The sequence below is a fragment of the Mus pahari genome, chromosome 14 (assembly GCF_900095145.1).
Source record: "Mus pahari chromosome 14, PAHARI_EIJ_v1.1, whole genome shotgun sequence".
NCBI lineage: Eukaryota > Metazoa > Chordata > Mammalia > Rodentia > Muridae > Mus > Mus pahari.
Genome location: NC_034603.1, coordinates 28,384,024 through 28,395,956, shown reverse-complemented (window position 1 = coordinate 28,395,956; position 11,933 = coordinate 28,384,024). Strand labels below are relative to the sequence as shown.

At 45.3% G+C, this 11,933-nt stretch overlaps 2 protein-coding genes across 7 annotated transcripts in view; one reads left to right on the top strand and one right to left on the bottom strand.

Annotated features, from left to right (window-relative positions):
• Drc3 (dynein regulatory complex subunit 3) overlaps window positions 1–2,956 on the bottom strand; it is a 41,660-nt gene extending 38,704 nt beyond the window's left edge. For both annotated transcript variants that reach the window (XM_021213846.2, XM_029546323.1), the window contains exons 1-2: window positions 2,396–2,956; window positions 1,633–1,731 (exon numbers count right to left, since the gene is read on the bottom strand). The gene's annotated coding sequence lies outside the window, so the exon portion shown is untranslated. The remainder of the gene's footprint in view (window positions 1–1,632; window positions 1,732–2,395) is intronic.
• Tom1l2 (target of myb1 like 2 membrane trafficking protein) overlaps window positions 2,945–11,933 on the top strand; it is a 119,012-nt gene continuing 110,023 nt past the window's right edge. For 4 of the 5 annotated variants that reach the window (XM_021211555.2, XM_021211554.2, XM_029546321.1 and 1 more), the window contains exon 1: window positions 2,945–3,087. In XM_021211555.2, the coding sequence (XP_021067214.1) occupies window positions 3,036–3,087 (52 nt within the window). In that variant the 5' untranslated portion in view covers window positions 2,945–3,035. Of the gene's footprint in view, window positions 3,437–11,933 lie in introns of all 5 variants that reach the window. The other variant, XM_029546322.1, reaches the window with a different exon arrangement.

Sequence of the window (11,933 nt, the reverse complement as noted above, 5' to 3'; positions counted from 1 at the left end):
CACTCTGTAGACCAGGCTGGCCTCGAACTCAGAAATCCACCTGCCTCTGCATCCCAAGTGCTGAGATTAAAGACATGTGCCACCACTGCCTGGCTTTTTTTTTTTTTTTAACACCTGTCTAAGTAAGAGCTTGTATTTAGTCCACACATCCATACCAAATAACTACCACATGCTGTGAGCCTTGGACAGGTCCTCTGTTTCAGAGTTGAATTAAATTGTCATACCAGTATTTACTTACAAACATCTTAGTAGGTGTGGGGAATGGTGAAAACACCTAGTAGGGACAGTTGGCCTGGTCAGGGAAGATACAATATGAGGGATAAAAAGTAAAGAAAGCAGGAAGAGACAATAGTCCAGTGAGGACCCTAAGCTGGAAAGCAGAAGTGATACAGGGTCTGTACTGCATTTGTATTCCATGATGGCTGGCAAGCTCCTAGGGCTTATAAGGTGGAGATGGGTCAGATTTTAGTCTTAAAAAGCTCATTATAGCTGTTGTGGCAAGAATTACAAAAGGAGTTCGGCTAGCCAGGAGTGGTGGTGCATGCCTGTAGTCCTAGCGCTTGGGAGGCAGATGCAAGCAGATCCCTGTGTCTTTGAGGCCAGTCTGGTCTACATAGTATAAGGCCAGCTAGAGCTACACAGAGAGACCTGTGTCAAAAAAAAAAAAAAAAAAAAAGGAAGGGGAGGACAGTGAGTGACCACAGTGGTTGTAATATAGAGGGGTGGGACATCACTCATCACTAGGAACTTGGTTTATATGAAGGTCTAAGACAGAACCTAGTTTGGAAGGTTATGCCTAAGCTAAAGTAATTGACTGACCCAATAATACTGTTCGAAAGAGGAGAAGTGCTGAAATCAATTGCCCTCCAAAAGAACTTTGCTAGGAGAGTCAGAGGTTCGAGGCTACAGACAGCCATGAGGAGCCCTGAAGTGAGAGGGCACTAGGAGAGATGGCATCAGGATCTAGGCAGCCACAAGGTGCCCAGAAGAGAAAGACAAACCTTCCAGTCCCGTTAGCTCCCTCAGATCCAGAGAACAAAGGAATTCCTGACTCACAGTTTTGGGGGCATGGGGGAGCAGTGGTGGCTTTTAGTTCTATACCATGTGACCTGACCTGACCTAGTCTACATGATGCCTGGCGTGGTGGCAGGCTTAGATAAGAGAGTAAAGTTGCAATTCAGGTATGTCTTGGCCCAGGGTTTGCTCACATCTGTAAGGAGGGAGAGAACTTTGTGAGGGCTACAAGATCAGAGCGGCTCTCTATAACCAACCTGGAGAAAGGATGCTGAAGAGGCGTGACCTGACTTCTGAACCACACTTGAATCAAATAAATTATCCCAATGTTTACTTACAAACATTGACAGGTTAGTGGGTGTATGGAACTATGAAAGCACACAGTAGGGAGGGATCTCTGTAACAGAAATTTCTAGATTGACTAATATGAAGATTTACCAGGAGGCACCACCTCTTGTCTAACACAGAATCCACTTTCTTAGTCACAACTCTCTTGTATCCAGCATACTAGGAACAGACATTGTCACACGTTCTCTGCCTACAGCACAAGGCCCAAAGAATCCTCCCCTATGGGGAGGATATCAAGAATTTATCCAAATGGGGGTCCGGTTGACTTGCCTGATGATAGTGTCCTTGGTGAAGAGCAGAGGTAGGATGTGGAGAAACAGCAGAAAGCGTTACGTACAAATCAACCAGGTAGCCACTTCACTGGTTTCCCTGGGAAACAACAGCCTGGGTTAGCTGGACCTGAAACACTATATAGACCCTGTGAGTCACACAGTAATGAGAATAAAAGCAACTGATGAGAGTAAGTCCTTGTCTTACTCTCTGCACGCCACTTATTTAACTCCATGCCAGCTCTGGGAGCTATTTAAAAGGGACATCTTAGTGTCCCTACTTCCCAGATAGGGAAATTGAGGCTTGAGGTATGGGGGGGGGGGTGTTTATGTCTGTGACCAAAGTCATAGAGTGAATTACTCACAGAGAATGAGATGGAACCTTGATATCTTTATCCTCATCGCAAACACTTCATGATGAGGCACCAAATGCAGATACCTTACTGCAGATCAAGAGGATGGATATAATAGCCAAACTCTAGAAGGAGTTATCAGTGTATCGGGTACCTCTCTTTCAATGAAGCGGATCAGGCCAGGAAACTGGCTGATGGACCCTTTTCCTACTTGCTTTTGCTGGTTTAAGATTTTATACGCAATTTTCTTTTTCAAAAGCCCGATTAAGTCTCAGTACAAGTGTAAAAATGACATGTGTGCTCATTTTACAGATTGAGACGGGTCAGGTCGGAGTCTTCAAAGAAGAGTTACAAGACAGACCTCAGTCATGCAACTTCTAATCTTCTGGAGCCTAAACTCTTGCTTCTTACCTTCCTAAGGACTTTCTCCTTGCAGTAGATGCTTCGCTTGGTTGCTGGGGAACCAAGCACCACCACTTGGTTGCTAAGGGGAAGTCAGGCAAAAAATATCCTGGGTGAAAGTTGGTTTGTCACGTGGCCACATTTCTGGGTGGGGAAACGTTTCTAACACCAACCAGACTTGAAGAAAACAAACGTTTCTCCAATCAGCACAGTCAACGAGCTTCAACTTCTAGTTACGCTTTCTTTCTGCCCGCCTATTTAAATGATTGACACACCTTGTATCCAATAATAGAAAAGATTCTCTAGACTGATCAACGTGCTAATGAATCAAGAAGAACGGCCACTCGTTTGGAGGCGGGTCCCGGGTTGTGCCGCTACGGCTGACGGAGACCCCAGTGACTTAGCTTGCTTCGTGCCCAATCGGAGGCCGCGGGGTGGGTGGGACTTCACTGAGAGTGGAGTGTCGTCCAATCGGAGGTGGGTTGGTTAGACGCTGCCCAATAGAGATGCACCCAGAGGGCGAGGTCAGGCCCGGCGCTCGGCGTTCCCGAGGGTGGGGCGGGGGCAAGTGTCAGTCAGGGCAGAACGCGGCGCGGGCAGCGGAGACCCGTGGCACACAGGAGTCCGGGCTGGAACGAGGCCCGCCGAGATGGAGTTCCTGCTGGGGAATCCGTTCAGCACCCCTGTAGGGCAGTGTCTTGGTAAGGCCGCGCGTGGGGCAGGCGTCGAGTGAGCCACAGCGGCTGACCCGGCTGGTGAGATCCGTGGGCCTCCTCCCGGCACTGATCTCGCCTCACGTGCGGGTTGGGCCTCTGCCAATAAGTGGTGTCATCTCAAAGGTGGACTGGGCATCCTTGTCACGAGGCCTCTGCCTGACGCTGGTGCCACCTCGCCCTACAAGGAGGCTCCCCCGAGGTGCAGATTGGACTTAGAGAGGTCCCCCGGCATCCCTGTCCATCAGGGCCCAGCCTTTCAAGTCTCTCCCCAGAAGTAGTGTCCACTGCTTACCCTTGCGTATTGGGCGATGTCACTGCTACTACTCTTCCCCAGGTATCTCGCTGCCTCTGCTCCTAAGGCCTCTGTCTCCCGGAGCCTTTGTGGAATGGAACTCTTTCGTCCTCGTCCTGCTCATTGGTACCAATGGCTCTGAGGCTGGGCACTTTCCCAGAAAATGCCCCATGCTGCACGACTTCTAATTTGAGCTGCAACTCAGTCAGGCTGTAGGAGGGACTGGGATGGGGGAGGCCCTCCGGAAAAATGACTGGCTTGGCAGGGGGATGGCGTGGCTGCAGAATCTCCTAGGCCTCCTAGGAAAGAAGGGAGGCAGGGCTGCTTTGTTGATAAGCACTCCACTGGATCCCGGAAACTTGGACTCCAGTAGTGACTTTGCCAGGGACGCTCCTCCTGACCTTGTGTGCTTTATATTTTGACGTTCTCTTGTCTGCCACTCGAGGTATTTGGAGATAAGATGTGGTGAGACTCTAAAAGTTCTAAAGTTTTGAATCTTCCTTGTTGATATTAAGCGTCTCCTTACATTGCCTCTTGCTCTCCCACTCTATTAAGTTAAGAGGTAGTAGAGTAATCAGAGCAGCTGTCAGTAGTGTAAAGAGTTAGAGGTGGACAGCTGCATAAGGAACGGCACAGGCAAAGGTACAACCATGTGGCCTCTGTGAAGTTTCCTTACTGAAGAAAACACTGGCAGACCAGGGAATCGGTCAGTGGTAGAGCATTCTTAGCACACACAAAATCCTGGATTTGATCTAGGATCCAGCACTGAAAGTAATGAATAATAAAGCAATTTGGCCTTTCACCCAAGGTGGGAGCTTATGCCAACACATCAGTCAAAAGTGCTGACGAACTTTAAAAAAAACAAACAAAAAAAAAAAAAACAAAAAAAAACTTGGGGCTGGAGAACTGGCTCACCGGTTAAAGACATTGGCTGTTGATCCAGATTCAGGTCCTGGCACCTACATAGTGACTCACAACTGGCTATAACTTCACATGCAGGGGATTGGTTGCCCTCTTCTGGCGTCTTTTATATACATACCATGTAAATGGTGCACAGACAGGCAAACAAAACGCCCACGTATGTAACATTTTTGAAAATTAAAGTTGGGTCTGCCGGCTGGTTGAAATCATTTTTTATGAACTGGGCTCTGTACTATCCTTATGGGTCTGACTAGTTCAGGCAGTAGAGACTTGCTTGTTTTCTACTTTGTATATGAATTTGTAGCCTGCTTTTCTGTTGCTAGAGAGGCCTATGAACTTACCGAGGCCTTTTCTGTTGTTGATTGGCATCTGGGAGCATTCTGTTCCTTTTGTTTTTGTTTTTTTTGGTCTTTTTTTGAGACAAGATTTCTCTGTGTAGCCCTGGCTGTCCTGGAACTCACTCTGTAGACCAGGCTGGCCTCGAACTCAGAAATTTGCCTGCCTCTGCCTCCCAAGTGCTGGGATTAAAGGCATGTGCCACATGCCTGGCCATTCTGTTCCTTTTTGATAAAGTGTCTTTTATAAGTGATCATGGATTCTGGGACCTGAAAGTCTTTTCCCACTTCTATGACACTTCTTTCTCTGATGTTCACTCAAGTATCTCTTTTTCTCTGTATGTATATGTATATATGTGTGTGTATATAAATACTGCAATTTTACATGTTTATATATAAACACATATATGTGCGTGTATATATGTAAATATTTCAATTTTATGTTTTTGTTTTGCCTTCATGTATGTCTACACACCACTTGATTCCTTGTGTGCACAGAGGCCAGAAGAGGGTGTCAGAACCCTGGAACTGGAATTACGGACAGCTGTGAGCTGCCATGTGAGTGCTGAGAGTCAGACCTGGGTCCTTTGGGAGAGCACCAGTGCTCTCGACCACTGAGTTCTCTCTCCAGCCTCCCCTCTCATATTGAAAAGATTTTATTTTATTTATGTATATGTGTGCATGCGTCAGTGTGAGTGTGTAAACACTTGTGAATAGGGTGCCCGTGGAGGAAGAAGAGGGCATCAGATCCCATGGAGCAGAGGTACAGGCACTTGTGATCCAGCTGATATGGGTGCTGGGATCCAAACCCCAGTTTTCATGATTAGGCAGCAAGTGCTCTTCAGCACCAAGTCATCTCTGCAGCCCAGACTGTGTCCCCCACTCTCCTTTCTGTTTCGCCCTTCTCTTCAAGTGCCCTTTCACGGCAGTCTAAACTCACTTCTCCACCCAGTGCTGAGCTCAAGCCAGGGAACTAGAGCAGTGGAGTGGAGGGGTAGGGGAGGGAAGCCGTGGCGTATGAAGGGCAGAATGTAGAGAGAAGTAAGGGATGTAGGGCCATCTGAATGGATGGAAATAAGTAAATGCGTTAGACGTGACCTGTGTCAAATGACCTTGGCTATGGAACCTCAGAAGGTTGTGTAGGCATTCCAAGCCTGAGAGTGAGTGTCTGCTGAGCAAAGGAGGGAAGGGTGGGGAGAGACCTGTGTTCAGAATGTTTACTTTGAAGGGTTCATGTCTGCCGGCACTTGGTCTCTTATCCTTATTACATTGTAGAGACTCAGTGAATTGTGCTCTCTGTTTACAGCAGAACAGTCAGGGCTGGGTTTTCTATCAGAAGTGGCTATGTGATCTGACTGGTTGATGATCTGTGAAGGAAAGTACCCTCCCAGGCCTTAGATCCACTATTGCTTATAAAAGACATTTAAAGGGCTGGATAGGTTTTAAAAAAATATTTATTTATTTATTTTGTGTATATGAAGTCTTTATCTGCATGTACACCTGCATGGCAGAAGAGAGCATCAGATCCCTTTACAGATGGTTGCGAGCTACCATGTGGTTGCTGGGAATAGAGCTTAGGACCTCTGGAAGAGCAGTCACTGCTTGTAACTACTAAGCCATCTCTCCAGCCCTAGGTGATTCTTATTATGAGCACTTGTTCCTCTTACAGAGTTCATAAGTTCACTTCCCAGTATCCACATGGCAGCTCACAACCATCTATTAACTGGAGTTACAGGGGATTTGACACCCTTTTTTGGCCTTTGTGGTATGTGCATGGTGCATATGTATACATACAGGCAAACACACACAAAATAAATAAAAAAAGGAAATTTGATCATGAATACGATAGAGGGAGCATGTTGTTAGGCAGCTGAGAGCCAGCAGCTGGGCCTTGGTCATTTTAGCATATAAAATGATAAATTGACAGATTGAAATTCTAGTGGATGTTCTGTAGGAGTGTGGCAAAGAGTAAAGTGATTTTTAGTATTTTAATTTTTTTAGAAGTATGTACCTATGCTTGGAATGGTGGTGAATGCTAGTAATCCCAGGAGGAGGTGGAGCCAGCAGGATTATGAGTTCAAAGCCAGCCTCACCTACATTGAGAGTTTGAGGCTGTCATGGGTTATATGAGACCCTATTCCAAGAAACCATCATCAGCAACAAATAGTATGTTTTGGGAATGAGTGGCTGAGGGACTGAAGAGATGGTTCATCAATTAAAAACCCTGGCTGCGTGCCAGGTGTGGTGGCACACACATTTAATCCCAGCACCTGGGAGGCAGAGGCAGGCAGATTTCTGAGTTAGAGGCCAGCCTAGTCTACAGAGTGAGTTCCAGGACAGCCAGGGCTACACAGAGAATCCCTGTTTTGAAAAACAAAAACAAACAAACAAAAACAAAACAAAGCAACCCTGGCTGCCCTTCCTGACGACACAGATTCGATTTCCAGTATCCACGCGATAGCTCACGACCATTTGTTAACTCCAGTCTCAGGAACTCTGAGACTCTTCTGGCTCTGTGGACTGTCAGCAAGTATGCATGTGATACCCAGACATGTGTGTAGGCAAAACACCCATACTCATAAAAATAATAAGTAGATAAATCTCTAAAAAAATGTAATAGCAGCTACAGGGCTGGAGAGAGGTCAAGAGCACCAATTGGTTTTGCAAATGACCCAGGATCAGCTGCCAATAGCAACGTGTTGGCTCACAATTGCCTGTAACTCTAATTCCGGGGGACTCTCCATTGACTCCTATAAACTTGTTGTACATATACATGCACTCAGGCCATACACATGCACATAAAATACAAATAAATAGATATTTAAGACAGTAGCTAAAAGTAGTTCTCCAAGGATCATTTGCTCCATCTAGCTGTTTGGTGACTGGTTGTCCTTCCCACTTTAGAGATGGGGAAACTGAGGCTCGGAGGAGAGAACAACTGATTGACCAGTAGGTGAGAGAGCCAGGGTCTCTGGACCTGGGATTTAGGGCTTTGGGAGAAAACACAGAGCTGCCTGGACTGGTGAGGAGATGTATGTGTTTAGATGTCAGAAGAGAGTAAAGGAAGAGACGGGCATGTCCTCTGAGGTACTCTTCAGGCCAAGAAGAGGGTATGGTGAGGAGAGAGGTTGGTGTGGGGAATAGGGTAGGTAAGGTTCAATGACAAGATGAAACCCTACTGTGGGTGGACAATATCGAAGATGACTTTTTTTTTTCCTGGGCTAGGATTTGAAGCCAGTGCTAAATATGGCTTTCACTAATTGGCTTCAACTTTTAGTTTCCCACCCATAAAGTACTTATTAGCTGCACATGCCTTGTGCCTACATATCTTGGTCATTTCTCCCCCTTTTTCTTTTTTCGTTTTTTTTTCGAGACAGTGTTTCTCTGTAGAGCCCTAGCTGTTCTGGAACTCACTCTGTAGACCAGGCTGGTTGGTCATTTCTGAGTACCTGTAAAGTCCCAGGCCTCAGGAATACAGATATTTGTGGGGTTCTGCTTGGACCCAGAGCCTTAATGAGTGCTAGCCAAGTGTGGGTATCCAGATATTTAAAAGCTACTGTCAAGGAGCCTCTAGGAGAGAAATCGTCCTTACTAAACATGTCCTGGGCTGGAGTGGCTGGTGAAGAAGTTATTGTAGACCTCTAGTGTGTGGTGTTTGGTTCAGTATGTAGTCTGCTCATGTAGTATTGGCAGCCAGGAACACAGACTGACATAGCTATCTGGGCATTTCACACATGGATCCCCTCCTTTGTTCTGGAAGTTGCTCATGACTAGACTGTGTGGTTTGAGGCTAAGAAGTGTGGAAGAAAAAAAAATTAAACAAATCCAAGTATGACTGTTTAATAGCAACCTTCTATACTCAGGGTTGGATTCAGTTGAATGCCATGTATCGGGAGTTCCCCAGGTTAGGTCCCTGGTATTCTGCAGATGCATGCCATTTCCCTTGCATTGGCTAGACATGTTTTCAGGTATTCATTTCAATTCAAAGATTATCTCTTTTCTTCAAAGTATTTCAGCCACAGACAGGAGACAGCTAATCAGGCACAGTGTTTGTAGTGTCAGACATGAAGTACTTTCCAGTGTCCTATGAATGAGAAAGGAAGAACTCAAGCCTGGCTATTTATATCAAGAATAATTAGTTGTCCCTCTGAGTGCTGTAACAGTTGACAGTTGTAGAAAGCCCTTTAGCCTTGTCATTTTCTCTTTTAGTACAATTGTGTAAGATACATACAAAGAGACTAAAAGGAACTTACAGTGTCTCACTTTGGAACTTAAAATTACTAAGCAACAACAGCATGCAGACTCTGCACAGAACATGACTGAGTCCTCAGAACACTGAATTCTTTGAGACTTAATAATTTCTGCTGATTTAAAGAAACCCGGCTCTGGGAAGCTAAGAGACTCGTGCAGGCCAGTGACAGAGTGAAGCTTAGAATTCGCTCCTGGTCAGTACCCACTTGGTATTGGCCCATATGTCACTTCCTGGACTCAGAATACATGATTTGTCAGCATCAGAACCCAGAAGGCTTGCCAGCGTCCCATTCAGAGTTTCTGAGGCAGGCGCTAGAACTTTGCATCTCTAATCAGCTCCCTAACCGTGCTGCTCTCTGGATGACACACCCTGAGAACCGTTGCTACAGACGGAATGTTTCACTTCTTTGCATTTTTTTCTTTATCTTTCTTTAAACACTATATAATGGACTTTGAGGGACTATCTTTAAAGGGTGAATATTTCAAATTCATTTCCTCAGGTATTTAGTGGCTTTATATTACCCACCTGTACATGTCTAGCTAAGCATTTACCAGGTTGTACAGTCAAACAAAGATCTTGGACAGATCCCTAGATCATATAAGACAGAAAGTAATTGGGTAAGACTGGACAGGTTAATGAATAACATAATAAAGGAGAGGAAGAAGTATTAATAAGAAAGTATTTAAAGAGTAAGATCATTTAGTTTTCACAGTGCTGGTGTAAAGAGATACAGTTATCATCTCTGGTTTGCAGATGGGAACCATGAAGGCAGCACAAAGATGTGTTAACTTACTTGGGGGTCACGTGGCTAGTAGTGAGGGGGTTAGAGTGTAAACCCAGCAACCCTGCTTTGGGAGTTGCACTGGGATGCCCACGGCAGTTACAGCAAGATGATTTTCTCTTAGCACCAAAGCCCCACCTGGGCAGAATGAAAAAGGTAGGTCCTACTAGGAAGTTAGCTACAGACAGTGACACTTGCTCCAAGGTCAGGGGTAGGGACACTTCCTATGAACCTCCATCAGAGATGAAAGGGGCAGGCCACAGGCGTACTGGAACAAAGTCTGGAGTTCTGAGAAGATTTATCCTTCATTGCCTGGCAGGTTATAAAACACCAGACTAGAAGGACACAGGAAGGCTCAGCTGTTTTTTCTCCTCCACTGCTTAACATCTGCAAGCGCAGGGCCTGTGGGAGTGCCATGACCCGGGCACTATTTGGAATAGTTCACATTCTCATATAAAAAAAATTCATAAAGAAAACAAGAAAAACAGAAAAATTCAGAGGAGAATAAAATTCTCATCATAAACTTCCTTACAAGTTCCTTCAGATTTTTCTTGTTTTTGTGTATGTTTTATTTCGTGGAGAGCAATATCCTCTACCCTCTCAGCATGTTCCTGTATAGCCTCTTAGTTATATATTTTCTGACTTAGATTTGAGATTCTCAGAGGGAGGGCGTGATAAACACTGGGCTTTGAGGAGAATCACAATAGGGGTGTTGCTCTTGGCCTAGAGATAAAGCAGCCAGAATGTTTGGACTGACCCAGAAGTCTGGAAGGATATAACATTCAAGTTTTGTGGGCTGGGCCAGCTTGTTTTTCCTTTTTAAAATTTTATTATTTGTGTGTGCTCGTGTGTGTGTGTGTGTGTGTGTGTGTGTGTACAAGTGTGACTGTGCTCAGTTATCTTATGTGTGTGTATGAGTGTGACTGTGCTCAGTTATGTGTGTGTATGAGTGTGACTATGCTCAGTTTTCTTATGTGTGTGTGTGTACGAGTGTGGCTGTGCTCAGTTATCTTATGTGTGTGTGCGTACAAGTGTGGCTGTGCTCAGTTATCTTGTGTGTGTGTGTGTGTGTGTGTACGAGTGTGGCTGTGCTCAGTTATCTTGTGTGTGTGTGTGTGTGTGTGTGTGTACGAGTGTGGCTGTGCTCAGTTATCTTATGTGTGTGTGCATACAAGTGTGGCTGTGCTCAGTTATCGTGTGTGTGTGTGTGTGTGTGTGTGTATACGAGTGTGGCTGTGCTCAGTTATCGTGTGTGTGTGTGTGTGTGTGTGTACGAGTGTGGCTGTGCTCAGTTTTCTTATGTGTGTGTGTGTGTACGAGTGTGGCTGTGCTCAGTTATCTTATGTGTGTGTGTGTACCAGTGTGGCTGTGCTCAGTTATCTTGTGTGTGTGTGTGTGTGTGTGTGTGTGTGTGTACGAGTGTGGCTGTGCTCAGTTATCTTATGTGTGTGTGTGTACCAGTGTGGCTGTGCTCCGTACTACAGTGCTTAGGTAGAGGTCAGTGCTCTCCTGTCATCTTGTGAGATCCAGGACTTGACCTCAGGTCATTAGGCCTGTGTGTGAGTACCTTTACCCACTACTGAGCCATCTCTCTGGCCTTACTATGTTTAGAAAAGAGGGTTAGACAAGCTAGTTTCAGACTTTCCTCTATGTAGTGTCCCTTTCTCTTGACAAAAGATTCTCTTCGATTTTCTCCATCTGAACATCAAGCCTGCGACCACCTTTCTTTAAGCTGCTCTCTGAATGCCTCCTCCTGTTTGTGGCATAGTCTACCTTCCAATTTACAGAGTGGTTATTACCAACAGAAAACAAAATGTGCTACTGTAGCCTAGTTTTACCAATGCACTGTATGGATTGTTCCATAAGGGCATCTGTGTCTAGTCATTTTCTCTCTTTAAAATTTCTTAGTAAAATGCATATGACACAATTTATATGCATGTAACACCATTTTTATGCCTGTGTTTGTATATGGAGAGCAGAGGATAACTTCATATGTCCTCCTCAGGAACTGGCAAGGTCTCTCATGGTTTGAGGCCCATAAATTAGGCTAGACTAGCTGGCTAGTGAGCCCCAAGGATCCTTCTGTCTTTGCTTCCCCAGTGCTCCTTTTTGTGTTTGTGTGTGTGTGCATAGCAAACTTTTTTTTTTTTTATTTCTTTTTTAAAATTTATTATTATTTTCTTTATTTACATTTCAAATGCTATCCCGAAAGTTCCCTATACCCCCCCACCCCTGCTCCCCTACCCACCC